This window comes from Alligator sinensis, unplaced genomic scaffold, assembly GCF_000455745.1.
Source record: "Alligator sinensis unplaced genomic scaffold, ASM45574v1 scaffold421_1, whole genome shotgun sequence".
Classification (NCBI taxonomy): Eukaryota; Metazoa; Chordata; order Crocodylia; family Alligatoridae; genus Alligator; species Alligator sinensis.
Window position 1 is genome coordinate 1,161,774 of NW_005841871.1, and position 26,806 is coordinate 1,188,579.

Sequence of the window (26,806 nt, forward strand, 5' to 3'; positions counted from 1 at the left end):
TGTGCATTTAATTTTATCCTCCAAGTTATTAATCAGGATATTTAATGGTACCAGTTAGACATCACCAGTTAGACATCAACCTGCTGATGAGAGTGCACCCACTTTACAGTAATTTAATCTAGACTGTATTCTTCTCTCTTATTTTTGAGAATATGTAACAAGGTTTTTGATAGCATCTTCCATCATAAAGTCAAGATATATCATACTCACTGTTCTCTTTCCATCCCAAAAGCCTACTACCTTGTCACAGAATGAAATTCAGGCTTGTTAAACATGACTTTCTCCTGAGAAATCAATTCTGGCAATTCCTTTTAATGTAAATTTGTAGACGCTTAGAAATCGATTCCTTGATGGTATGCTTCATACTCTTTCCAGCTATTGAGATTACACTGGCCAGTCCATAACTCGCTGGGTCCTCCTTCTTCCTTTTTTTGTGGGGTTGGGGTTTTTTTGGTTAAAGGTGAGCATTATGTTTGTGCTTTCCAGTTGTGTCTGGGATCTCACATGACCTCCATGAGTTCTTAAAATTAATAGCCAATGGATCTGCAATTACCTCAGCCAATTCCTGGAGTGCTCTAGGATGATTTAACATCTCAGTAAAATAAATCATTCCAGTTCCTCCAAGAACGGAGTCCTTCTTTAACAGCTGGGAAGACATAGTGGTTTGGGGTAGCTCAAAATAAAGAAAAGTTTAATGTGGAAGGTTGGATACTGCAAGCTTAGGGCCATCAGCTAATGTGGGGTTTGTTTGGTTGTTTGGGGGTTTTTTTGGTTTTAAGGTGGTTCTGACTTACTTGATCTTTCTGTGAAGTTTGCACTTAGAAGTTTGAAAACAAGACAGTGGGGCTTTGTCTTTCTGTTGCATTACAGATGGTGTTTATATTGTTTTGTGTGTGCGCGTGTGTGTGTGGGGGGGTATGGAATAAGTACATATAAAGCTCTACTAACACAGAGAAAAATATGGATGAATATACATTGGGACTGATATTTACAGTCCTTATGCAAAAATTTCCACTGACTTAAGTTGGGCCTTTCAGATCTGTGGAGAATGCAAGATCGTATCAGGCAGGACAGAATGTTAAGAAGGTTTGTGCAAAATCACCTGTTACTCAGTCTTGCATGAGTTTTAAAGAAAAATTTAAATGGAGCTTAGAAAGGTCTGTGAGTGAGTTTTGTGAAACTGTTTTGAAAAGATATAATACCCAAACCTGGCAGCAGATGTATTTACTAATGTACAGTCAATATACTCGATAACAGCAACAAAAAATAATTGGGTAATAAAGATTAACCAAAACGCTCTCGAAGGTTGCTCTCTCAATACTGCTCAGTCTACATACTAGGTTCTCACTATCCCTCTCTTTCCCTCTCTTCAGAAGATGCATTGATGGGCTAATGTTTTAAAGTATTTACGTCATGTGTCCCCAAGCACAGACTTGCCCTCTCTGCTTTTCCTGACTTTCCACTGTGCACTCCTTACCTGCATTTGAGGATTAGACACCAAAGTCTGTGGATCTTACCTATTATATACTTAAGGAATTAAATGCTAAATCTTGAAAAAAGGAAAGTAGAAAAAATACTTCAGCCTAGTATTTTAATTAAGGCACTAAACTCCCATTTACAGTTTATCAGATTAAAAATCACTAAATGCAGGAAAAGAAAAAGCTAGTGTTTCTAAAACAGTAATAAGAGCTATTGGGTGGAGAGACTGACAAGCTGCTTTGCTGGTCTTAGTTTAACACAACCACCAAAAAAATCCTCTTGTCAGTATATTATGCAAAAATCTTATGTAGAAAGCTACATGCATTAGCATTTGGAGTATCAAATACTTGAGAAAATACAGACATAACTATTAGCCATTAAAAAAAAAAGAGTTCTGAAAAAAAAGTACCAAAAAACATTAAAGGGAAAGGCTTATTAGGATTCAGTAGACCAAACTTCCTTTCATAGGTAATGTTTTGAACTACTGGCTTATTTAAGCAGTCATAACATCATCACCAGGCTTATATTTTAGTTGTAGTTATTGTCTTACTTTAATACAGTATCACTGCAAAAACTTTAAAACTGATCTGAAAATTGCTTTTAGAAAAGAACTTGCCAATGGTTAATGAAGTGCTGAAGGGGCCAAGGAAGAAGAAGACATAATTAATTGCAATTTTTACAATACCTTTTCCCCTGTAGTTATTTTCCTAATCTATGCACAGGTGGAAAGGTGTGTTGAGCCATGCTACATGATAATTAATTGTCTTCATCACTCCATCTTTAGATTAAAATATTATAAATATAGCTTACATATATATGTAAAACTAATCCATGTGCCATAGCAAGTTTTGAATACAACATTTCACATAATACATTGGAATTTCAGTTTGTATAAACAACCAAATGAGTGTAATTTCTGTTTGAAATCACCAGATGGCAGCACATTTTTAATTCATTCAATATTTTGTTAGTCTAAACAGTGCCCATTCTGTAATCGTTATGTACTTCCTCCTCTTCGTTCAGTCAATAGACATTTTTCTGCACAAAACCCTGGTTAAAAAATGGGTTTAGAATTTCTACTTGTTGGTATAGTGCAGATGCTAACGGGCCTTATAATATCCTTTCACAACAGAAAATAAAGCTAAAGTTTTGACTTTTTTAACTTGAAGAATGCACAGAACCATTTTTAAACAGAGTAAAATTTAAACTTACATACACTGAATTCAAATGGAATAAAATTTAAACATACATTTATCTTCATTGCTACAGATCTTGAAAGTCCACTATATTACAAAATCCACAGAGATACTTTTACCTTAAAATTCACAAAGCCACAGAAAACCAAAGTTTACAGATGTGCTCCTAAATTTATCTTTGAACATTTTAAACATAGGTTTTTTTTTCAAAAAATAAGCCTAGACTCTTAAAGCTTGGTCATACAAATCTTCACTCTGTTAGTAATTCTTTCATGAATATTTGTAAGTAAAAGTTTGAAGGCTTGGTCTTTTAGGACACCTATACACATGATAGACCTCTGCTCTGACACGTACTAATTAGCACATGTCAGAGCAGACTTGATTAATTGAGTCTGCAGTGAGTCTGCTAGAGCGTGCTAATTAGTGCGCTCCAGCACCCTCTGCGTCACTTGTATTCAGTGTCCCCACATTCAAAATGGTGGCAGGGGCACTTTAACTAAAGCTCATTCATTGTGCCCCCACTGGCATTCTGAAGTATGGGACGCTGAATACACATGACACTGCAGGCGTTTTAATTAAAGCAGCTCTCAGATCACCTCTCTTTAATTAAAGTGCCCCCTCCACTCCAGAGCACGTTTATAGACACGTTTAGCATTTAGAAATGGAAAACGCTTGCTATCTCAGCTGGCCCATCTCTCCTCCAATGGAAAATTCTTTTGAAATATTTGCAGTATAAATGAGTAAGTTATGGCATACTTAATATGTGAACAGTGTAGCTATTCAGGTGCATATTTCATAATCAGTGCCATGCATCAAACATTGATAAACGTTTTGATATTTACCTCTGGGAGGACAAAACAGCATCTCTTTTTTGTTCTCCTCTGTTCTAAAAAGGTTAATTGTATCTGGGCATCAGAAGAAAATGCCTAGATGCTTTCTTTAGCATGAAACCTGATTTGCAAGTTTGCCTGGTACTTTACATAAGAATAAATATAACTGCAGTATCTTTAGTTAAATTATGACATATTAACACAGGAACAATGTAGCTATTCAGGTGCAAATTCCAATATTGGTAATATCTGGCCTGCTAGAAATTTTTCCAGTATTTTGATTAGCAAACATTTTCTTGTATGTGCTTGACCCTGCATTATTATACAGTACTTTCAGTACTTGTGCTGTGAACTTTCACCTTAAAGATGTTGCATTTCAGTGGTGATCCCTACATTTTTTTGATCCCTGCATAATTGTATTCCTTTGCAAAAATGAATAAATCTGCAAAAATATAAGCATGCTGGTCACTCAGGGCACTGTCACATGCGAGGGGAAAAAAATGTGCTTTACTGGAAGCAGCAGTGTATTACTTTGACCCAGCCTTGCAGCGTCTATATAGATTGGGTGCTTCAGCAGGGCTTTTTAACACTTTGAGCTAAAGCTATTTCAATCAGCTATTAGATAAAAACACCAAAAAAGCCCCACTAGAGTGCTTGATCTATATAGGTGTTGAGAAAGCCAGGTGCAACTAATGCACTGCCTCTTCTGGACTTGCTCTGGGCTCAGCGTGGGAGCACGCCAAGTTTAAAGTAAAGCACCGTTTTGTTTGGTTTTTCCCCACATCTGCAAGCAGCCTCAGACACTTGTGTCTTCAGGATCAGTCCCTCTATTCACAAAGCATTGTGGAATACCTAAGAATGGGTCTTACTGTATAATATATTGTATATTTTTCTAATTGGTGTAATAATATTAATACCTATATAAAAAGTGCCATGCCAGTTTTTAATGATGAAATAAAAAGAAGTCCAATACAGCAACTTTATTATATATGACATTTAATCTTCACAGAAGTTAGGGAATACAAAATTATGGTTCCCATTGAAGATTAGGTCATATATACATTTTGTTTAACTTTCTAAATCAATCACTCAGACTGACAAACGTATGTGGTTTGAGTGTTAGAGTGATGTTGTAGCCATGATGGTCCAAAAATTATGCCACAGGCAAGAATTTTGTGGGGTAATATATTTTATTGAACCAGTTGCGTAGTCATGATCAAGCTAGACAAGGTTTTGAGTACAAGACACACTTCATCAGGTTTGAGGAGGGAATGATTGTTACGAATGCTGTGAAATTGGAAGGAGCGATTCACAGGGCTACCAGACAAACAACTGGTAGAACAGCAACTTGATTTCTTGGGAGACCAAGACCTATCAAAAGGGAGGAGGAGGGTCATTATCGCCTGTTGTGTGTTGGAAAAAAATCAGGAATAAGGTAGATTATAGCATGTCATAAAAATCAATATTAGTATTCAGCCCTTGGTTCCTAGTGTCCAGGCTGCTTATGAGTTTTGGTTCCCAAGTTTGCCTTTTAAAGGTATTTAGGTAGATTCCCATTGAGCACAAGAGCAGTGAGTTCAGAAAGGGAATGGTTTTTCTGTCAAAAATGTCCTCCTACTGAGATGCGTGTGTCTGTCCTTGTAACGGGCCCGTAGCCCAAACTAGAGAGGCATAGGCACTTGGGCTCTCCATCCCTTTTCTTTCCTTTCACTCCCTCCCTTGCCCTCTTCTAGGATCTGCCGGGTCATCCTATCCCTTTGGGATGTCCCCATGGCTCCCTTAGGTGTAGTGCTTCCCCTGCCCTTTTTGCCTTCTTGTTCTCAGTCTCTCTCTTTACCTCTGCCCTTTCCCCACTGCATTATTTGGTCACTGTTACTCACATTTGCTGGGTGCTGCTGCAGCCCACTAGCAAGCTGAGGATTTTGAAACAAAACGGCTGCCAGGATCAAGTGCAGTCAGCCCCTGATGTCCCAGGAGTGGAGGTAGAAGAGTCAGGTGACCTGCATCACCCTTTATAAACTCAAGCCTCAGGCCAGAGTCAGTCTGGTAGCAGGAGTCCCAGGGGAAGGAGCTATCTGCAGAGGGGCAGAGGAACTGAACTCAGAGCCAGGGAGAAATGGCTCCAGATGACAGCTGGGTGGAGAAGACGGGCAGCATCATGTTAGGAGCCAGATAAGTTCTGGAACTTGTTTATTCTTTTGGTTTTGGCTTGAAGAGTGCTGCCCCAGGGCAAGACAAACCCGAGGCAGATCATTTTTTTTTCTTTTGAGTCAAGTTGACACCCAGGAATGTGGGTGATCCTTGTCCCCATGGTCTGTGGCTATAGGGAAGGTGGAGACCATGGAAAAGAGGTGCTTGTGTTGTACCCCAGACCTCTTATGCAATTGGGAAGGCAGAAGACAAGAGACTGGGCAGTTAGCTCTGGGTCCAGTAAGGAGAAGTCAGCCAGGACTGAAAGGCAATGGTATTAAATGTGGTGGCAGGCCGGCAGGCCTGTGATGCACCCACTGCATCTAAAGCTTGTGGCCCTGAAGAGTGAGCTCTGAGTCAGTAGGTACAGCTAGAGCCTAATTGGGCCAAGGCCAGGAGGGCCCCAGCCCAGACACAGACCTAAAGTCCAAGAGTCTTCTGCCTACGAGAGGCCTTTCCCTATATACTACTTCCATCAAGTCATGGCAGGTAAGAGTACAGACAAGGAAGGAAGAGCCAGAAGGAATGAGGGGTGCCTGTACAAGTGTGGGGTAGCTGCTCCGATGCACTGTAATTACAGTGCATTGGAGCAGACTTGATTAATCGAGTCTGCTGGAGCATGCTAATTAGCATGCTGTCGCAGCCTCTGCGTCTCATGTATGAGCATCCCTGTGCTTCAAAATGACAGTGGGGGCACTTTAACTAAAGTCCATTGAGCAAGCTTTATTTAAAGCACCCCCAACACCATTTTGAAGTGTGGGGATGCTGATACATGAAATGCTGTGGACGCTTTTATTTAGAGCAGCTCTTGGAGCCACTCTAATTAAAGCACCCCCCACTCCGAACACTCAAGGAGTCTAGTGGGAAGAAGTCCTGAAATGTGGGTACACCATGCCAACACCCCGGGCGGTGGATAGTCCTTTATTTTTTTCTGAGACTACATTCTGGTGCAGAGTTTGCTGTTTAGTTTCACCCACGTTATCATGGGTTATCACGAAGGTTATGATAGTGATAGTTATCATGAAGGTTTTTGGTACATTGGGTCAGATAGATCACATTTTAGGAAAAGTATGTGTAGAATGTGTGGATTCTGATGGGTTCATTGTGGGGAATGCTGATTGTAATAGCAATGGAGATGCGTTAACAAGTTATGCATCTACTGTTAAAGCAAGAGTGTGTCCCATTTGATGTCATTTGAGCAACAGGGACTTCATTTCTGATGATGAGCTGAGCAAGGTTAGGGACTTGTTTGAAAGCAGGAGATGCAGGGCTGGGAATGTTTCTTCTAAGGTCTGATCTTTGTGGTGTATAGGCTGTAGTTTTGATGATGCTTCTAATTGGTTCCAGTGTAGCTTGGTAGGGAGGTTTCTTTTTGTATTGTATCAAATTACTGTTGGGTATTTGGGTGGCTTTTTCAAAGATACAGTCTATTTCTCTACTGGAGTGTCCTTGTTATATAAAGGGAGATTTTAGGCTTTCCCGGTAAGTATCACAAATGTTCCCCACAGAGAAGAGTTGGTATCTGTGGGCCTGACCATAGATTACAACTTTTTGGTTAACTTGAAATGATTGCTGGTCTTGTGGACACAAGCATGGTGGGTCCTTACTTTGTTTTACATGGTAGATAGTAGGGTGCAGTCCCAGATGTGGATCACGGTGTTAGACAGCTGACTTTAGTGTAGGAAGGCATTCTCTTACTAAAGGTAAAGACGACTTATAGCCAGTATATTTGAGGGTAGTGTGCATAGGATGCTCATGTAAAGCAACTGCTTAAGTATGTTTGTGCTTTGTCAATAGTGTCCAAGTATCTGTGTTTAAGTTAACTGTGGCTAGGGTTCAAGGTTCATATCAGCTAACCCAAGTTCTTTTCTTTTCATTTCACTTACTTGTATGTCATATTTGCCAAATATCTGGCCAGATATTTGGCATGTATGCAGGGAGTTAGAATTACAGGATCTTTTTTTACGTTAAACATGAGTCTATATATGGCATTTTGCTGAGTTATGAATGTGTAAAGTACGATAACAACTCATTAGATTCTGTGAGATTTCAGTACAGAGACATTCAATCTCTTTGTCACTTCTTACTTACTTGTAAGCTATATTTACTAAATATCTGGCAGGATATTTGCCAAATATCCTTTACTTTTCTTAGTACTTTTCTTATCTTTTACTTTTCTTAGATGTCAGAAACAAAAGTACCGGTTCCTTTTTCTTCATGTGTTTCTCTCTTGTCCTCCATGTGTAGGAAAAAAGATCATAGGAAGGTTGGGCTGGAAGAGGCGTCATGAGGTCATCTAGTCCAGCCCCTGCTCAAGGCAGGACCATCCCCGACTAAACCATGCGAGCCAAGTGTCTGTCTAACTTGCTTTTGAAAGGTTACAAGGATGAAGATTCTACACTTTCTCTTAAGCCTGTTCCAGTGTTTGACCATCCTCATAATCAGAACGTTTCTCCTGGTATTTGGGGGGGCAGAGGCAGCAAGGGGAAGGACTTCTGATGGCAAAGGCCAGGGGTTAGGGGGCAGGACTTCTGATCCCAATGTGGTGACCAGGGGGTGGGGAAACTGTCAAGGGGCAGGGCTACTGATGTGGCCCCAGGTGGCTCACCAAAACTTAAGCAGCCCTCCACCTGAAATAAATGCTCTCCCCTGATCTAGTCTATATTTCTTTAGCATATCAATGAGAATGTTGTGGGAGATGGTGTTAAAATCTTGCTGAAACCCATGTATGTCACATCCACAAAAACAGGCCTTGGCAGCTGGCCTGGCCTCTGCCGGTCACCTGCTTCCATGCAACACAGAATAGCTGCTGACTGAACAAGGACTTGAACCCTGGACCATTGCAACAAAAGTCTAATATGGTACAAAATGAGCTACCTGGGCTCCAAAATCAGAATAGGGTTTCAGTGAGTTTCATACTCTTGACCCCTGGTTTACAGAGCTAGGGAGCTAACTTCTGAACTTTGGAGCACTAGAGTAGCCTTCATAATCTCTCCTTGAATAATATCTTTAGCTGGAGCAGATGATTCTTGGGACCTGTTCCACTCGTATCATTTTACCTGTGCCCTTGATTTCAAGAAGTGTTGGAAAGCATCCCACATATGTGCCTGTAGCTAGGCTGATTGTGTGAATTGCTTGTGTCTGTACTGTAAGATGAATGTTAGTAGAGCTTTATGGCCCTGATACATTAAATAGAAACTTTAATAAGTGTAGAATCAGTTCTTTTCTAGAGATATAGTATTCAAATAAAAGAACACACACACACAATGTGTTTGTGCACATTTGTGAATGCATGTAATGTGTGTGTATGTATGTATGCTTTTATCTAGATAACATTGTATAGATGAGTTGTGCCCTGGATGTGAATTAGTAAGGATAGAATTCTTGCGTAATACATATGGTTTTTATCTGGATAATATCTTTGCATAGGGGGTGACTGTTCACCTGTTGCTCAAGCTAGGTGATACAATATTTTTTTCAACTTCATATGATTTTTTTAAATAACTGGGATCCTTGGAAACCAAAGTCTTACTGATTGTTTTTTGATTTTTTTAAAGTGAGACTTGGGCTACCAAGTGCCTCATTCCTTTCTGAATTTGAGACTTTGGGCACATTGATACCAACTTCCTACCAAGACTGATACCATCACTGAGAAGCAAGCCCGTCCCACTTAGTGTTAGTCAGTGCTTGACCAAACCTGCTTGTTAGGTAGAACAGACACTTTGAGCATTCATTAGCTGTTGCACAACTCTCAACTGCTTCTGAGACAGCTTCATGTTTACTCTGGGGCACGCTTAGGGATCTCTTAAGCTAGTGGTGTTCACAGTTTGGCCTAACAGGCCAAGTGAATGGTGTAGTGCTGGACTATGGGCTGGATCAGACCTTGCACTGCCCCTGAATGCTGAGATCAGACTTCAGGGTCCCCACATTGCCTCTGCCTGGCTGGTATTCGGATCCAGGATGCTGCCCTGACTCAGCCTGGCCAGGATTGAGTGCCAGGACCCTGTGCTGCCACTGCCTGGCTCACTGCACCGGGTCAGGTCTCTCACTGTCCTGCATGTCGAATCTAGTGTGCAGGCCCATGGGGCTCCCCACAAATCCGTGAGGAGCTCTGTGAGCTGGACGACACAGCACTGGGCAAGTGAGTGGGCTGGGGCAGAGCACCCCTGTCTTAAGCCATCTATTCTGTTTGTGCTCAGAGTAGTGGTAGAAGGCTAAGCTGAATTGTCAGTGGCAGTCCCTACTCTTGCAGGGGCATAGTATAGACATGTTCATCTGCTCCTAACGCACGTGGGCACTTTTGAAAATATTACCTGTAGTCTTGATTGCAGCAAATTTGCCATACGTGGCTATTATTATCCAAGTGGGTTTGTAATAAAAAAATTTAAAAAAAAACAAACCTGTCCTAAATGGTGCTTGGAATTGGAAGCACTAAGCACTTCACAAAACCGTGTTCCAGCTGAGCAGAACACATCCTTGTGTCTTATCTGATAATCTCACTGACTATACCGTTTTCTGGCTATTGATATCACAGAGCCATGCAGCTTTGGGAAAGCTGGCTGAATCCTGTTGTGCCTCACATTTCACCACATTACTACCAAAGTAGTTGACTCCTTGTCATGAGTGACAAGGAAAGAGACAAATCCCATTGTGATTTTTCACATCCCTACAATCTGAATTTAAAAACTATCAGAAGTCATCATAGACTTGTTAAGTTGAGAGCATCTGCTCTGGGTGTGAGGATAGAATTCTGTCCACATAATTTTCATAGTCATTTTTCTCTAGCTACTGTATTAATATAATTTAATTGAATCATTTGGAATGAATCCCTGTCTTGGTGTTTTGACATGCATAGAGGGAAATGCATGATGACTTAGCAAAGTTCTATGTGAATGTACCACAACACTGAAGTATTGTTATAGCATTTAATGCCTGTAAGTTACCAAAAATGTCCAGGCTTCCTGCCATGTACAGTACATAAATGTGGGACTCAATTAAGCAGAGGGCTAGGTGGGGTCAAAACTCTATTGATTGCTCTTCAGGTTCTCAGATTTTAAATGAAAAAACTTCTCGTTCTTATTTTGCAAAAACAAAACAAAACAAGACCCATACCTAATATGGAGATGTCTATGAGTTTGCAGTGCATCTGAAAAATACATTTGAAGCATGGATGTACCAAGAGTAATCTCACTAGATAGTGAAAGCAATTTGGCCTGTATGTCATATGCATCACATTTTGCTGCAAATGCCAATTTTTACTATTTGTTACTATAATAGGAACACTTTTATCTAGTTTCTCCACCAGATGTTATGAAGGGACCTCATATTCTTATGCATCTTGTGTTTTCTTACAGTTTCTCAACCACAGGCTGTTCATAGCCAGCTGGAAAAGCCATCAAGTACTGCAATTCTCTGCAATAACTGTGGGAACCCATGTAAAGGAGAAGTGTTGAGAGTTCAAAACAAATATTTTCATATAAAATGCTTTGTTTGTAAAGGTAAGTGTTTTTTATTATCACTGTTTATTATGTATGGTATGGCATCCAGGCTTGAGAATGTGGCCTCATTGTAGCACACCTATGTAGTCTTATGCTGCAAAAAGTTTGCAGTTCTAAGACCATGAGCCTAGAATACATTTCATTTGAGTGTGAAAGGTTATTACAGAAACATGGCTTAAAGAGGGATAGGCTGCAAAAGAAGATTATGGAACATCGAATCTAGTGTGAAAACTAAAGTTAAAAAAAGGGAAAGTAACTTGCAGAGATTGGTTTTGTGATGAATTTGTAGGATAATTTGAAAGTCATGATGTTCTAATTTGCTTTAAATGTGGAAATAAATGAAACATTATTTACTATTTAGCAGGCCATATGTCTAGTTGTCATTTTTTGGGTAATTTACTGGAATTTTATTCCCAGGCACTATATAGCATTATTTGTAAGGCAAACTCCTGCAAGGCTCAGCTGAGGTTTAGAGATCACTGTGCTATAAGCAGTGCACAAATATAGTAAGAAACAGTTCCTGTCCTGGAGAGCTTACAATCTAAATGGAGAAAGAAGAAAGGGGAAAAGAGATGAAGTAAGGAGTCATGTATGCAACTGGTTTCCTGACTTTAGTGTTCTGTCTTTTAGACCATACATGCTGCTTGCCTGGTCTTTAATTCTAGTCAATGTACAGATGAGCACATTTCAAGCTAACAATACTGCTTTCTCTGCCAACTACAGTTAGATTTGTATCAATCATACGGAGCAATGCTTACAGCATTTAATATTCAATACCTAGATTAGTTAGGGCTGTCCAACTGGCATGAGGGGTTAACTCTCAGGCCCTGGGATCCTGATCTGGGTGCCACTCCCCTCCTTCCTCCTCCCACTTCTGCTTCCTGACCTCACCTGTGGGGTAAGGGCAGAGCAGTGCAGCCCACAAGGTCCAGCAAGCCCAGGAGCTATGAGGACCCCACATGGCATGGGAGCACCCACGTGGTACAACACAGTGGCAGGTCTATGCTGTGTTGTCATGCCATTCAATACATCCTGCAGCCAGGGGGACCTGTGATCCTAAGCCATTCAGAAGTTGGACAGCCCTGAGCTATGTATACTGACTGCATCAATTACTTTAATAAAGTTGATACTGGATCAGTTTGTGTAAAGTTACATGCAAAGATAAGTAAGCATAATGCCCATACTCAGTTATCTAAATGTATAGTCATGTTCATACTAAATAATTATTATTAGAAATAAAGGACAGCTCTTATGTAAAGTGGATGGAAATATATGTGTAATTTTCCAAATTGCTTTGAGGCTGTGTTAATTAAATATGTGCACAATATGTATAGCAAATTTCACTCCTAAAGTACCTTTAGTCATTTGAAGAGCTGAAAGAAGTTAATATGTATTTGTTCAAAATGAAATTCTATCATGTTTCATAAAACTTCAGTATTTTTATGCTTTATATAGCTATCTGATAATATCTAAGGATATGGGTACACTTAAGAATTGCATCAATATTCTATCCAGGAAGAGCACACACCAACTGCTGAAGCTTCCGGTTTTTGAACCCGAAAGCTTGCTTAATAACTATTCTCCAACCAATTGGGTTGATCTAATAAAAGATATCAAATTCACCCAAGGAACCTTGTCTATCAATATTCCTTGACATTGATAAAAGCTGTTCATGTGCAACTGTTACAACTGCATGATTCTACCGGCTTCTCTAAGTAACCCCACTTTGTTAAGCTAACTTAAGCAACACATTGTATTAGCTGCTTTACAGTCCTAAACATGATCTTTCCCTGCCCCTTTTAAAGTGGTTAAAACATACCTTTGTCTTGTTGTTGATTTCCACAACATAACTTTTGATTTCCACAACTGCAATCCCAGCAGAAGGTACCAGAGGGAAGCAGAAAAATTGTCCTTCTTCCATTCCTCCACTGCATGAGATTTTTCCATGTAAGCATGACTTTGGTGACCCTTCCAAAAGCCTCTTCCTCTGTATCAGTCATCTTATAGCTGGAGGGAATTTTTCCTCCCAGGGGGACCTTTGTCTTCCTATGCTTCTAAACCCTTCTCAGGCAAGGTGGTTTTGTGGTATATGCAGGTTTCCTTTCAGTGAGCAAATTCCACAAAGACGTTTTATTGCACTGCTGACATTAATCTGAAATCAGAAGAAAAATCTAATGGCACTATAAGGTGCCATTGGAGTCATTTGGGTACTGAATACCATTTAGAATTCATTAGCAATTATTTTTATTGAAACAAGTCTTCTAACTCAAAGCTGAGATAAAAGCTGCAAGGTCATCTTTTTAATTTAGGTTTATACAAAATTGAGCCTACTAAAGGGGGGATTCTTTCATGAATGAAATCAGTAAGAATTTTTTCATTAATTTCAATTGAAGTGGATTAAGTCCCTTGATTCCCCTTTTTATTACTTTCTGGAGTGATTTGTAATTGTATGTCTGTCTTTACTCTCCACATTATAAACATCTATTTTAAGAAATGGATTCAAAATATGGTACTTTTACCTTAGAAAGACTGAAGTGGTAGAATGACCATGCCAACTCACCTCCAGAAGAACTCACTCATCGCTTCTTAAGAAATGAAATGACCTACAACTTCTGAGCTTTCTACTAAACTACAAAGAAATAGGATGTGGGTGTTTGTACAATTCCATTTAGTGAAAGCAATTCTGGTGTTACATTTGGATTGGGATTTTTCTTTGTAGTTGTTTTTTCTCATTTTAAGCAATCGCATACTCGTTTAATTAGAGTAAACATAGAATGCTTTTCAGACAAATGTAAGTTTTTTGTTCATAAATGAAATTTTACAGGTAAAGATTCTGGCATGAAAACAGAGATATTTTGAACAAGACTAGAATGGAACACCCTGACATGTTCTGGCTTTCTGTTTGGAATCTGAGAGGAAGAAATAGAGAAAAATGTCTAAAAAAGAGGAAGAAAAAATTATCTACAAAACTTTCAAATATTTTTTCCTGGTTATATGTCCGTTTCATCTTCCTGTCAATTGGGAAAGGCAGAGAGTCAATATTACAGTGGGTCAGAGAGTCAATTGACAATTGTCGTTTTCCCATTGTGAGACTTTTAGGGAATCTGGCTTTGTGTTGAATGGATTTCCTCAATTCTTATTCAGTCACTACTTGGAAAAAAACTCCAGTGTAAATCAGGTTTTGTAGAAGTGCAGTTGTAACAGGGTTTGAAATTAATGTCTTTGAATATCATGCAGCCATGTTGTTCATTAGGCTACATAGTCTTTACTAAGACAGATTTGGAAATGCTCTCTCACATTTCATTAAAGGAGTAAAAAATACGAAAGAGGAAGGGGAAAAGTAATGAAATATTGAACATTAGGGGCATAAAATTCAAATGAAGTATGTTCTCCAGTTCATTCTAAGGGCATCTGTCAGAACAGGTTTCATACAATGTGTGATGTTACAGAAAGTCTGGGCCTTATTCTGATCTCCCTGAGAGAAGTATGCATAAGTATGCATATGCAATGAGACAATGAAAGTATACAAATACACAACTGGAACCGACCTCAAGCAGAAGAGATTTGGCAGCATCACTTCATTGCCTTAGACATGCACATAATCTTACACAACATTAAACGTTGTCTTTATTACAGCTCAAGTTATTGATGAGTCTTTCTGTTTTTGTGGAAAGATGTCATTCTGTCAGTTACAGCATAACATTAAAATGCATAAATCATGATAGTTAAGAAATAATTAAGGAGTATATCAAAGCCTAATGTATTGGAAGCCCATAGACAAGCCACTGTGTTTTAAACAGTGACTTCTAGCTGTTGGCTCTGGATTTATGACCCGGAGACCTTGTTCTGGGGGGTGGGGACACTCTCAGACTGACCACAACCTCTCCATTTGATAATAGGCAAATGTATTGATACACAGTGATAACAGAAAAGAAGCAATACAAACAATCAAGCAATTCTATATATCGCTTCCAGTGGGGTGTATGAGACGGGCTGGTCATATGCCCCCCATGGTGGCCTTGGGGACCCTTCCCAGGGGACAGGGATGGGTCCCCTCTCGGGGAGGAGGAGAAAAGATGGGGAGGAACAGGACAAAGGAAGGGTTGAGAAACAACAGAGAGGGATGGAAGGGAAGAGAAGGAGGGATGCTTTGTTACTCTCAAGTCTCTGCTTTAGTATTCTCCTTCTCTCTTGATGACTCCTAATGACTCTTCATCCGTGGCCATCTCTGGCTGGCTGTCTCCCTGTGGTCACATGTCCACATAGCCTTCCGAGTCATCTCCTAATCTGTTCCCCACCCCCGTCTGCTCTGGGGCCTAGTAGCTGGTGTCACTTTATCTCGTGTTATGGGCAGTATGGTACATACTTCCTCGGTTCCCAGCATTGTTGGCCTTGTTGTGTTGGACAGCCTGTCCACCTCCAGGGCCATAAGAAACTTTGTGTGTGAGACTCAAGCTTCTTAGAAATCAGTTAACCTCTGCTACCCATCTTGACATCTTATAAATACATATGTCTATACCTATAAGCCAATTCCCCAAAAATAAGCCTTTAAATGCTATTTCTAAGCCAACACTAGCTGGCTGTAGAATGAAAATGTCCAGAGTACATTTTAAAGAAATGGTCCACATGTAGCCTTGTGTTAAGTTCTGCAGTTTCCCTAATAAATAAATTGGAAAACCTTTGCTTTTCTACAAAATTCTACTATACATTTAAACAAATATTAAGTGGACTGTCTTTAGTGTAGTTACTGACATATACCTCACTAAGGTTGCAATCTGAAACTCCAGTGTGAAAAAACAGACTTAATGGACAACATCAGCTTTACCATGTATCTATTCTTTAGGTCATTCTACTTAACCCTTAATCAAAACCCCTTGGATTGCTATAGTACTGTAAAAAAATGTTCTTCCAGTATGCAATAGTTAATGTTCAGGATATGCATGTAAAGTTGAGTGGGGGGCGGGGGCGGGGGATGGAGTTCTTCTTCAGCATTAAATGCTATAAATGGATTTAACTAAGCGTAGTATATCAGATTCTCAATTGGTATAAATCAGTGTAGCGCCATACATCAAAGTGCTTTCTTCTAATTTCAATTAATGTTCTTTTATACTGTGCTGATAATGACAGAGAGCCCTCGGGGTATGCTCCAGCACCCACATTGAGGGGCCTTACAAGACCAGAGCAGTATATATCTTAAAGAAAAGGAGAATCAAGAATAATAATTTCAACTGAAATGGATGCAGCTGAGAGAATGGACAGGGCTGAAGCAGAGTATTTACTAGAGTAGATAAAAACAACAAGGTATCTGTAACTTGGTAACAAGGAGTGGTGTGTTTACTAGATCAAACACATCTGCTGGGATATAAATAAGCATGTTACAAGCTACTATGTGTAATCTGAGGGATTTGCATTTGAACACAGCCAAGGGGGCTCAGGTTGCAGTGGGGGGAAGGCATTTACGGGAAATATACTGGTAAGATGAGTCCTAACAAATTTTGTAAAGCAGGGGTGGTTCATCCCATTTCATTCTCAGTGCCCACCATGTTACTGCTTCTGTCAACATACGATACCAGTAGCGTGTCTATCACTACCTCAGGCGTAGAATACATCAGTTCATTTTACCAAAAAGAAAGAAGCAATGGGGACAGTATTCCCAGGCTCATGGGACTTAGTGGCCTTGGACCTGGTTTCAGTTTCTGTCATACCTGCTTTTAAGGTGCATTTCTTTGGAGTCACACCAGCAAAAAACTTCTGTAATTCAGTGGTTAGTTCCTATTAGGGCTGTGAGAAACGGCACTGTTCTGTTTCACCTTGAATTTCGAGATTTTCATAGAACAGTGTTTTGTTTTGAATTTCATTTTGATTTGAAACAGCTGTTCTGTTTTGCTTCGTCAACGCTGTTTCAATGTTTCACTAGATTGGGCTGGGGATGGGAACTCAGCCCAGTTGGGCTGAGTTCCCCTCCCCAGTGCTAGATCGGGGATGTTTTGAGGCTGTTTTGTTTTGAGGCTGTTTTGAAGCCCTTTGTTTCGATTCGATTTCACTGTTTCAAGCTCAAAATGAATCTAAACAGTGTCAAATCAAAACAGCCGGTGAAATTTCACACAGCCCTAGTTCCTATGTTGCAGTTCTAACATATGTTTTAGATTTTAACTATTTTAATATGTATGAGGCTAAATGTTCAATTTCTTTTCCCTTTCTTTTTTATTCCTCTGCTTTCCCATGCTTGTTTTCCATCTCCACCTTCTCTGTCATACTTTTTCTTTAAGGATGCATATCCCTGTTGATGATGGCTGGATATTGACTTCAATGTGGACCCCAATAGATTTTAACAATTACTGTAAAGTTAGCACATGCATAAATGCTACCTGCCCCCAGAGCAGCAGGGGGGAGGATCCATGCTGGTGGGAGCTCTTCCCCCTCCAGAGGGGCAGCAGAAGCGCAGAGCTTGGCTGGGCAGGGTGTGGGTGTGTGGGGAGTGAGGCAGGGCAGGGGTTGTAGGCAACCCAACACAGTCCCCCCATGGTATGCAGCCACCACTGCCTGGCAGCAGCAGCAGGTGGGGAGGTCAGGGCACTCGCGCCTGGCACAGGTGCAGCCCCAGCCAGCGATGTGCGGGAGAGAGTGGAACCTTCCTTATACTTGAGCCTGAGCCTGCAGTGAGGGAAGCCCCACACTGGATCCAGCTGCTTCCCCTGGTCCCTGCTGTGCAGTTCCCCTACTCTGCTGGGAGTGGAGGGAGCCCTGCCTCCTGCTTCCCCGCAGAGTCCAGCACGGGGCTTCCCCTCTGTGAGTGCGGAGCTGCAGGCACGGCCCAGAGTCCCAGGAATAGAAGCGGCCAGGCAGGCTACACGGGGGTGCACTCCTTGCCCCCAGTGCAGTGCTGGCTGCCTCTGTCGTGGCACTATGCCATGCCTGCAGCTCCAGACACAGCAGGGAAGCAGTGGACAGGGCTCCCTCCACTCCCAGCAGAGTTCCCCTCTGGGGCCGGGCAGCCCCGTGTGCCCGGATGGCTCCCAATGGTCAGGGAGCCTCAGGGATGGGCCTGCTGGGGCCTGGCCTCTTCCTCCGCCCCTGCTCAGCTCAGCTTCCCTGTGGAAGGAGGGCTGCTCTAGCACCCTCGGGCTTCTGGCTTGAGCCACTGCAGGCATGTGCCGAATATCTATCCACTTGAAAACCAGTTTACTCTCTGTAGGTTAGACTAACCTACAAAGACTGAATCAATTCAGGCTCAGGCTTTTTGAGTGTCTGGCCCTAGCCTTATAGACTTAAAAAGGGGTTCAAAACCTTGTCCCCTGCACAGAGGTAGGATTTGCTATTCATAAACCATCCCAAAGAGTCCCAGATACCTTCCTGAAAACCTTCAAGGATTGACAGCTTTCTCATGACACCATGTTCCATCGTCCCACTGTTCTCACAGTTAGAAACCTTTTCAGTCATCTGGGACCCACCTGCCCTCCATTATTGCCAGTTATTGCTGTGTGTTCACAGCTGGGGGTGAATTCTACTGAGCTTTAACTTAAATTCATTCCAATATGTTAAAAAAATCTCTGTATTCTTTATTTATAATGGTCTTAAGCACCAATCTTTGCCTGCATTAATGTTGCTAGTCATTTTCTTGTGAAGGTATTGAACAGCTTCTCATCTTTTGCATCTTTTGTTAATATTTATTTATTTATTACCCCCCCACCACAACCACCCATCCATGTAAAGGTGCAACGGGATTTAATACATGATCCCTACAATTATGTCTCCTGCCATGCCATGCTTCCCCTGCAATGGCAAGAAGCAAGCTCCTGCAGCCAAGAGCCCCCTCAGCTGAGGGGCTCCCAGCCGTGGAGGCACCCCACACACCCCCATAGCCAGGAGATGCAGCTGCTGTGATTTCCCAGCCTCAGGGGTATGTGAACTCCGCACTGCTGGGAGAGATCACTGCTCTCATAATCTCCCAGGCTTAGGGGTGCATGAAACCTCTGGGGCTTGGAGATCACTGCTGCTGTGATCTCCCAGCCCCATGGAGAGGGTCCCAGTTGTTGCCATGCCCCATAGCTGCCAAGACCCAGCTGGATCCCAGCACTGGGAGGCACTCTGTGGGGACCCAGCATCTGCAGTTGCGGGACTCTGAGTCTTGGCAACTGTGGGGTGCTGCTGGAAGCCAAAGATGGCAGCTGCTGGGCCTGAGAGTCCCCTCAGTTGCAGGACTTCCAGCCCCAGCTGGGCATGGTGCACCCCTGTGGCTAGGAGCACTCTGTCAGTTAACAGGGTTCTCAGCTACAGGGAGACCCTGCTACATGTGCAAATTAAAGCTTGATAGCAGCCAGCTATAAAGTTAGTACACGTTTTCAAGGTCTAACTTGATAGCTGGTTGGCATTTTTTATTGTGTGAGAACTACTTTGCACCTGGTCTCAAGGTAATTGCACAGTTAACCAGTTAAATAGCATGCAGAAGACAGCAAAAAAAATTTACAAAACAAGTAAATGAGAAATCAGCAGAAAGAAAATAACTCATAAAATCAATAGAATATTAAAATAAATTATAAAGCAAACCCTGCATCCCTCCCCCTCCCCAAACAACTTTCCAACTTAGCTTGCCTGATAAGTGCCTGCCCAGATAGGAAGGTCTCACAGTGCTTCTGGAAGATGTCCAGGATAAGCCTCAATGTTGAGAGAGTTCCAGAGCTGAGAGGCAAAATATTTCATAATTCCTGTTGCCTGCGCCCACATTCTCCTTGATCTTTTCTTTTTATCTGACATATTGTAGAATCTATTCTTGTTCTCTTTAATTCCTCTTGACAGTTGTAACAGACTTTTTGCCTTTGCTTTCCAGGTTTTGTCCTTTTATATATTTCCTTAGTAACATGTTCTCCCTTCCATTGGCTATGTATGTGCGTCTTCATTTTCAGACAAGTAAAGGGCTCATTTTGCACTTATTTTCATTTCTTGTGGTTCTTTTGCCATAGCAATTTTTGAAAATGGGAAGTCTAAGTTTGGTTTTAGAGCTCGGTTTATTTGAAAAAGGAAGGACAAATGTTGCTGTTTGAGTTTGACACGCTTTCAGTATTGAGTTGACATTGTTGGAATATTCAGATTTTCTGCTCAGTTCCACAGATTTCTCATCTGACATGTTTTGCAAAACTTCAGATAAAATTACCTAGCAGATCTATGTTAGTGTAGATATAACTTATAAAAGGTCCCAATCTGAAGTGTGCTATATAAATAGCTCATAAATGAGAGACCACAAGTAATGTTTTCATATATTAAGCAGTGAGGATTGTTTATTTGATGATAAAATATTCATAGGACAACCTTCCCTGTCATGAAATATTTTTTTAATTTATCCTATTGTCTAATTAGTCCTGACTGCTGGGTATAAAAAACATTCTGCATCTCCTTAGATGTTCTAATGAAATATCAATAGTCATATTGCTATGCTAGCTAATGGTTGTTAAAGGGCATGCATTTCACCCAAGAGTTTCCTGGATTTAATTTTTAAAAATAAATGCTTAGTGAATTTATGTGATATAAATAAAGTGTGATGAGGTGGTGTGTATAATTATAGATGGTCCAAATAGTTTAGAAAAGGAATCTTTCTCTGAAAGCTATCTATTCATTAGAGGAATGCAAATGTTTATTTTTTTAAGTCCCCAAGTGGATTAACTTCAGTTTAAGGGTTAAAGCTTCTTGTTTTGGAAGGGCATTTTGTAATGGTATTAATTTCATTATATATATATATTTTCCCCAAAAGCATAAAAAGACTGTAGACACTCACTCTTAGCTTTATGCTTGGGATACTTGGTTTGCTTTCTTACTGATTTATTTTGCTTTTCTCTTCATGGAATGAGAAGCATTTAACTATATCTCTCCTTTGGCCTTTCATGGTCTAACTCTCAGCTTCTGCTGACTATTTATGGCCTTAGATCTAATTCAGTGGGGGCAACCTTTTTGGCAGGCATGCCACAAGGGGCGCAGACAGAAGTGCAGCTCCCAGCTGTAACTGAGAACACTTTGCAGAAAGTGTTGTGAGTTACCATGAGCCCCTGGACCAAACAGAAGTTCACTGTTGATTCCAGGGGGATGGGAATCTAGCTGCTGGCTGTGAGCCTGAAGGTGGTTTCCTCTAGTAATGGCCCCTCCTCTCTCCCAGCCTGCCCCTCTTTCACAATGGGAAGGGGAAAAGGGAGGAGGGGGAGCTTTAGGGTTCCTCAACCAGTGCTGCAAGGTGGAGTGGGTGAAATGAAGCCCCCTCCCACCTCAGAGGAGCTCTAATACAACTGCTCCACCCTCCAGCAGAGGCTGAAAAACCCCAAACCAAACTCCCTCTGTTCCCTTTCCTCCCTTCCATTCTGAAAACAGCTCAAGGCTAGCAGGCAGCACAGGCAGAAGTTACAGAAGATGCTCTGTTTTGAAACATCTTCATCTGACCCCTCATGCAATGAGACCTTCCTATTTCCACCTAATTGACCATTTTTGAAGTGGTCTGCAAATGTGCACTTGTGTTTGGTCTATAGACTGCTTTCTGTGGCCAGATGGGGCAAAAATTGTCATTTCCGTCTGTGCCCATGGTGAGCCCCACCACTTCCCTAGTGCTGCTCCACTCCCCATCTCTTGCCTGGTCCATTGCTTTGCTCTCTTCCCCATGCTGGATTCATCATTCTGATCTATCTCCTCCCTGTCTGATCTGCAAGTATTCTACCTGCTCCCTACCCTGCATCTGTTGCATCCCAAACTGCTTGCAGCTGAATATGACACTTGTAGTATTCATACCTCAGGTCAGACACCCCTGGCTTTAAGCCTTCAAGATAGTAAATTAAATATGCAGAAAGCCCAATGAGTGACATTTTAAAAAACCCCTACACTTTTAGCCTAACTTTTCACCCTTTGGAATCAGTGGTAAAATTCCACTGAATTTGAATTATGTCCAAGCCAAGTGTATTTTGAAAATCCCACTCAATATTCACCAACTAATGTTAAAAATTGAGTGGAAACCCAGAAAACATTAACGATGCTATGAAACTAAGGTAGGCTTTAACTGCAAACAACCCCAATTCTGCCTTTAATTAGACATGTGCCATCTCATTGACATTAAATAGTGTAACCATAAGCAGCAGAAGGCTAGGGCTAACAGGGCTTAGCCCCCCCCAAATACGGGGCAGCGGTGGCAATGCAGAGGGCTGCAAAGCAGCCTGGGTGTGGGCTTCGGACGACTGCAGTGAGAGGGGAGGGATGCATGCAGACAGACACGCAGCTGCAGCCTGCAGCAGCAGGGTGGCAGGCAGAGCACTGCCCACCACAGCTGGTAGGTCTGTGAAGGGATAGGGGCATGGGTGGACAGATCGAGGCCGCCACAGTGACTGAGGGAGTGGGGAAGGGACAGGGGTAAATGGGGCCCCAGGGCTGGGGTGGATGGTGGGACTGTTGTAGCCTGGGTGGCTTGTCCAGGGGCATGGCGGACTCCCATCGCTGCGTGCACTCTGGCAGAGGCATGGTGGGCACGTGACCCCCAAATTTGTGTGTGGGGCAGAAGTGGGCTTCCACTGCACACTAGGCTCTGCACCCTGCTGCTGCTGCCCCAGGAGTGGCACAGTGTACAACCATGTGCCTGCCACGTGCACTCTGAACCACACCCCCTGTCCACCTGGTGGCATCGCGCCACTTGCCAGGCAGCGGCAGTGGGGTGCAGCGCCCAGTATGCAGCAGCAGGGCACCTCTGCCCCACACACAAATCCAGGGGTCATGTGCCCACAATGCCTCCCCCGGGGTGCACACAGCAGCAAGAGCCCCCCCATGACCCTGAAAGAGTCACCCAGGCTCTACCACATGCCCTGGTCCCAGGGCCCCATTCATCCCTTCCCCTGCCTCTCCCCCACTCCGTCACTCACTGTGGGGGACTTGATCTGTCCCCCCCCCCTGCACCCCTTCCTTACCTGCTGGTTGGCGGGGTGCGCGCGCGCGCGTGTGTGTGTGTGTGTGTGTACGCTCATGGAAGCACATGCACATTCAACCTGCTCAAATAATATATTCTCCCCCTGCCTATGACTGTAATTCAGTTGAATCATTCAAGTTCCATTCTTGAGAGTTGGATTTTCTGATCTACTAAGATCACTTTGCATTGCCAGAGGTAACCGGTGGGAAATTCCCTCTGTTTGGAGACCCTGTAACTACATCAAATGCCTCCTCTTATACTTGACAACAATGCAGGTAAAATGCATACTGGAGCACTTTGCAAGTAAGTTTGGGACTGCAGATGCATGACGGAGTAAAGAAAAGAGGCTTTGAGAGAACTGCTTGGCAAAAAGGCAACACCACCAAGTTCTGTTATTCACTTTGGTTTTCTATGAATCATTAACATGATAGAGTAGATCACCTATTATATCCATGTCTCATTAGAGCAAGCCTTTAATTCACCAGTCTTTGACTGTGCTGTAATAAGGCACACAACACCTTCATGAAAATTTCATACCATGAAATATTTTGTAAATGTTTTCTAAAAAGCAAGTATTTTAATTAGCTTGGTAACAGATGGCAGTATTTCATTTTAAAGGCCAAAGCTATTATTAGATTTAAGAACTATAAAATTAGGTGACTGAAAACAAAGCACTTTATTCTTTTAATCTTTTTAGCTTCCTGGTAATTAAAAATAGCCAAATTGATTGCTTTCAAATTAAAACAGATTAATGAGTCTGGAACAGAGACTAAGGCCACGTACAGACTTTCCAATGTTCTAATCTGCAGTCACACCATTTACTTTAAGTGGTGTGATTTTAGTTCAGGTGCCAGCTGTACAGACGTTCACTGGTGCTGGAAGTCCACTTTAAATAAATTGGGGCAGCGAGAGGGGTGGGTGGGATTGGAGGGGTTGGTGGGGTCCCTGGGGGGCGGGACTAGCAGGTCTGTGGGGCATTGGTGGGATCCGGAAGATTGGTGGCAGGATCAGGGTTGGCAGGATCAGCGGGACTAGCAGATCTTTGGGAGGGAGGTGGTGAGATTGGGGGCCAGCAGGTTCATAGGGAGGGGAGTTTGCAAGATTAAGGAACTGGTAGGTCCGTGGGGGTGGTTGGTGTGTCCATGGGGGGTTATCTGTCCAAGGGTGGAGGGGTCAAAGGGCTAAAGATAGTCCTGTCAGGGTGGAGGGGGAGGGAAAGAAAAGTGTAGTCCCATGGCTGGGGTGAACAGCTGGGCTTTCCCAGTCCTGAGACTCCACTGTGATCATGTACACGTATTCCCAGAATCTGTAATCACATGGCTCACTTTAAGCCGCATAATCGTGGATCATATATCACGTTTGGTGGTGCAGGGTGTCATGCTAGGACCACAATCTAAATCAGTCAGTGGTGGGGGGTTTTGCAGGTCTGGGGGTAGGTAAGCAAGCTGGCAAGTCTTAGGGCATGAAGGGTGGGGAGGCTGTCCATCTGGAGTTGTGCTGGTACACACATTTGGGTTAGATCTTGCACAGGTTAGCCCAATCTACCTGGTGAACTCAAGTTAGATTGGGGAAGCCATTTTTTTCCTGATCTAACCTTCCCAAATGCCTGTACACTTTGGCACCTAGATCAACCTAACTCTAAGTGTAAGATCTGCACAAGGGTGAACTAAGTTGGATTGGGCAGCTGTTTTTACCTGATCTAACCTCCCAAACTTGTGTACAGTTCAGCACCTCAGTCAATCTAACTCTAGTTAGATTGATCTAAGTGTAATGTCTCTACATACCCTAAGTTTTCCAGTTTTCTTCGGTCTGTTGCAGAAACCTCAGTGAGCCAGAGGTTTACAGTGCTACAGTGCTATGACTACATCTCCCTCTGCCAGCATGCAGCAGAAAAATCCATTTTTTTAGGGCCATTGTCCTATCCGTGAGCCACCTTATGCTGAGGGAAATCCTCAGTATTAAAATACATGTTGAATCCCATAGAGCTGTGCACAGGGAACCCTGAAGTCTATCTTTTTTAATTACGACATGAGTTTTACAGTATTGGTGGATTTCACAATATTGTTCTCCACTTCTAAGGATGTGTCTACACTGGAGATTGTACCCATGTACTTGCTCTTATACAGAAGCATTTTGTGTTATTTTGGCCCACCAAATATAGAGTCCATATCGTTGTACTGTACATAATACCTGTGTCCTTAGTGGTGCTGAATACATCCTCTTGGCACTTCAGACACTTGATGAAATGATTACTAGTACAGTGCGAGACAGTTTGTCTGTCTTTGGATCTCTATTTGGAAGTGGGCTTTTTGTTTGTTGGGTTTGGGTTTGGTTTTTTTCTTTGCCCACCAGCATAACCAATTGAGGCATCGCTGACCCTGAGCACTGCTCACTTCTGCTCCTTGCAACATGGCTGTGAATGAATGAGCCATGCCTGCTTCCAGGTGAATTGCTTATGCATCAAAGAAGACATTTGTTGAGACTTTGAGTGCCATTTCAGGAGCAGAAGTTAAACAGAATCTGACAAGGCTCAGAGATGAAATCATTCATCACACAATTGACAGGCAAAGTGAGTGCTGCAAGGGTCACGTGATGCCTCATTTGTAGCCACCTGCTTCTTGTGCAAGTTAATTAGCAGTGTCTGGTGAGATTATATATAGAGTCATGCAAACTTGGGCTGCTAAATTGTCCTAGAATTTCTGCATGACTAAAGAGTTTTTCACGAGCAGTGCCAAGAGCTCTAGCACCAAAACATTCCTTTAAGAAAGGCTATACTAGCACACAACAAGGCTGACCTCCAGAAGCTGGCTAACTCAGACTACTACAGACCAATTATAAATGAGTTTAGTGTTGGCAGCTCAAATCAGGCTTGTAATTGTCCAGGTTTGCCAGGTGACTTTTACCTGGGGAGGGAGGCATAAGCAACACAACAGAAATATGGCTGCCCCAGATGATGGCAAACAAGTGCTTCTAGTTTGTCCATCAGAAGGAGCAAGAATTTCAGCTGAAAAGAATACTGCTCATTATTCTACAATCCTCAGTTGACCACAGAGGCAGATTAATTAACACAAATGTGGGAAATAGCAGGAATGGATTTGTAAGAATTCAAGGTCCTGAGAATCTTGTAACTGGTTGAAACAAGCAGGGGCCTTATTCCATTGTAATTACATTATGGACAGGATCTCTGTGCCCTCTGTTACTTCAGGAGACCTTGCCCATACGTTTCTGCCATGGTTCCTGAAACCATACCTTGATGTCAGCGGGTTAGGCAATAGAAAGTTAAATTTGAAACTTGGCAGTTGCAGAACAATCAGGTGCATGCTGGTCACCTATAAAGCTGTTTGGAAGCCTGTATGACCAATACCGTCAACATTGCTACGGCCTCCTGCACCTTGTACAACATCCGTGAGGCTTGAGGTATCTATTTGCAGAGGGAGCAAATGTGGAATGCTGATGGCTTTCAGGTATGCAGGCAGAAAGTCCACTCATCCTCACTGGCCATGTCTATACGAGACATTACTGCACTGTGGTTACTGCACATTTATTTAGTACTTGTATAAGCATGTACTAGATAAATGCATAGTAACCCAAGTTACCACACTGTAGCACTGGCAAAAACCTTTTCATAGAATCATAGAAAGTTAGAGTTGGAAAGGACCTCAGGAGGTCAGCTAGCCCAACCCCCTGCTC

The 26,806-nt window shown here is 42.3% G+C and overlaps 1 protein-coding gene across 4 annotated transcripts in view; it reads left to right on the forward strand.

Moving 5' to 3' along the window:
- The window catches only part of ABLIM2 (actin binding LIM protein family member 2), a 235,584-nt gene that overhangs the window by 9,103 nt on the left and 199,675 nt on the right, over nucleotides 1-26,806 (forward strand). For 3 of the 4 annotated variants that reach the window (XM_025195240.1, XM_025195251.1, XM_025195256.1), the window contains exons 2-3: nucleotides 7,943-8,153; nucleotides 11,050-11,193. In XM_025195240.1, coding sequence (XP_025051025.1) covers nucleotides 8,036-8,153; nucleotides 11,050-11,193 — 262 coding nt within the window. In that variant the 5' untranslated portion in view covers nucleotides 7,943-8,035. The remainder of the gene's footprint in view (nucleotides 1-7,942; nucleotides 8,154-11,049; nucleotides 11,194-26,806) is intronic. The other variant, XM_025195245.1, reaches the window with a different exon arrangement.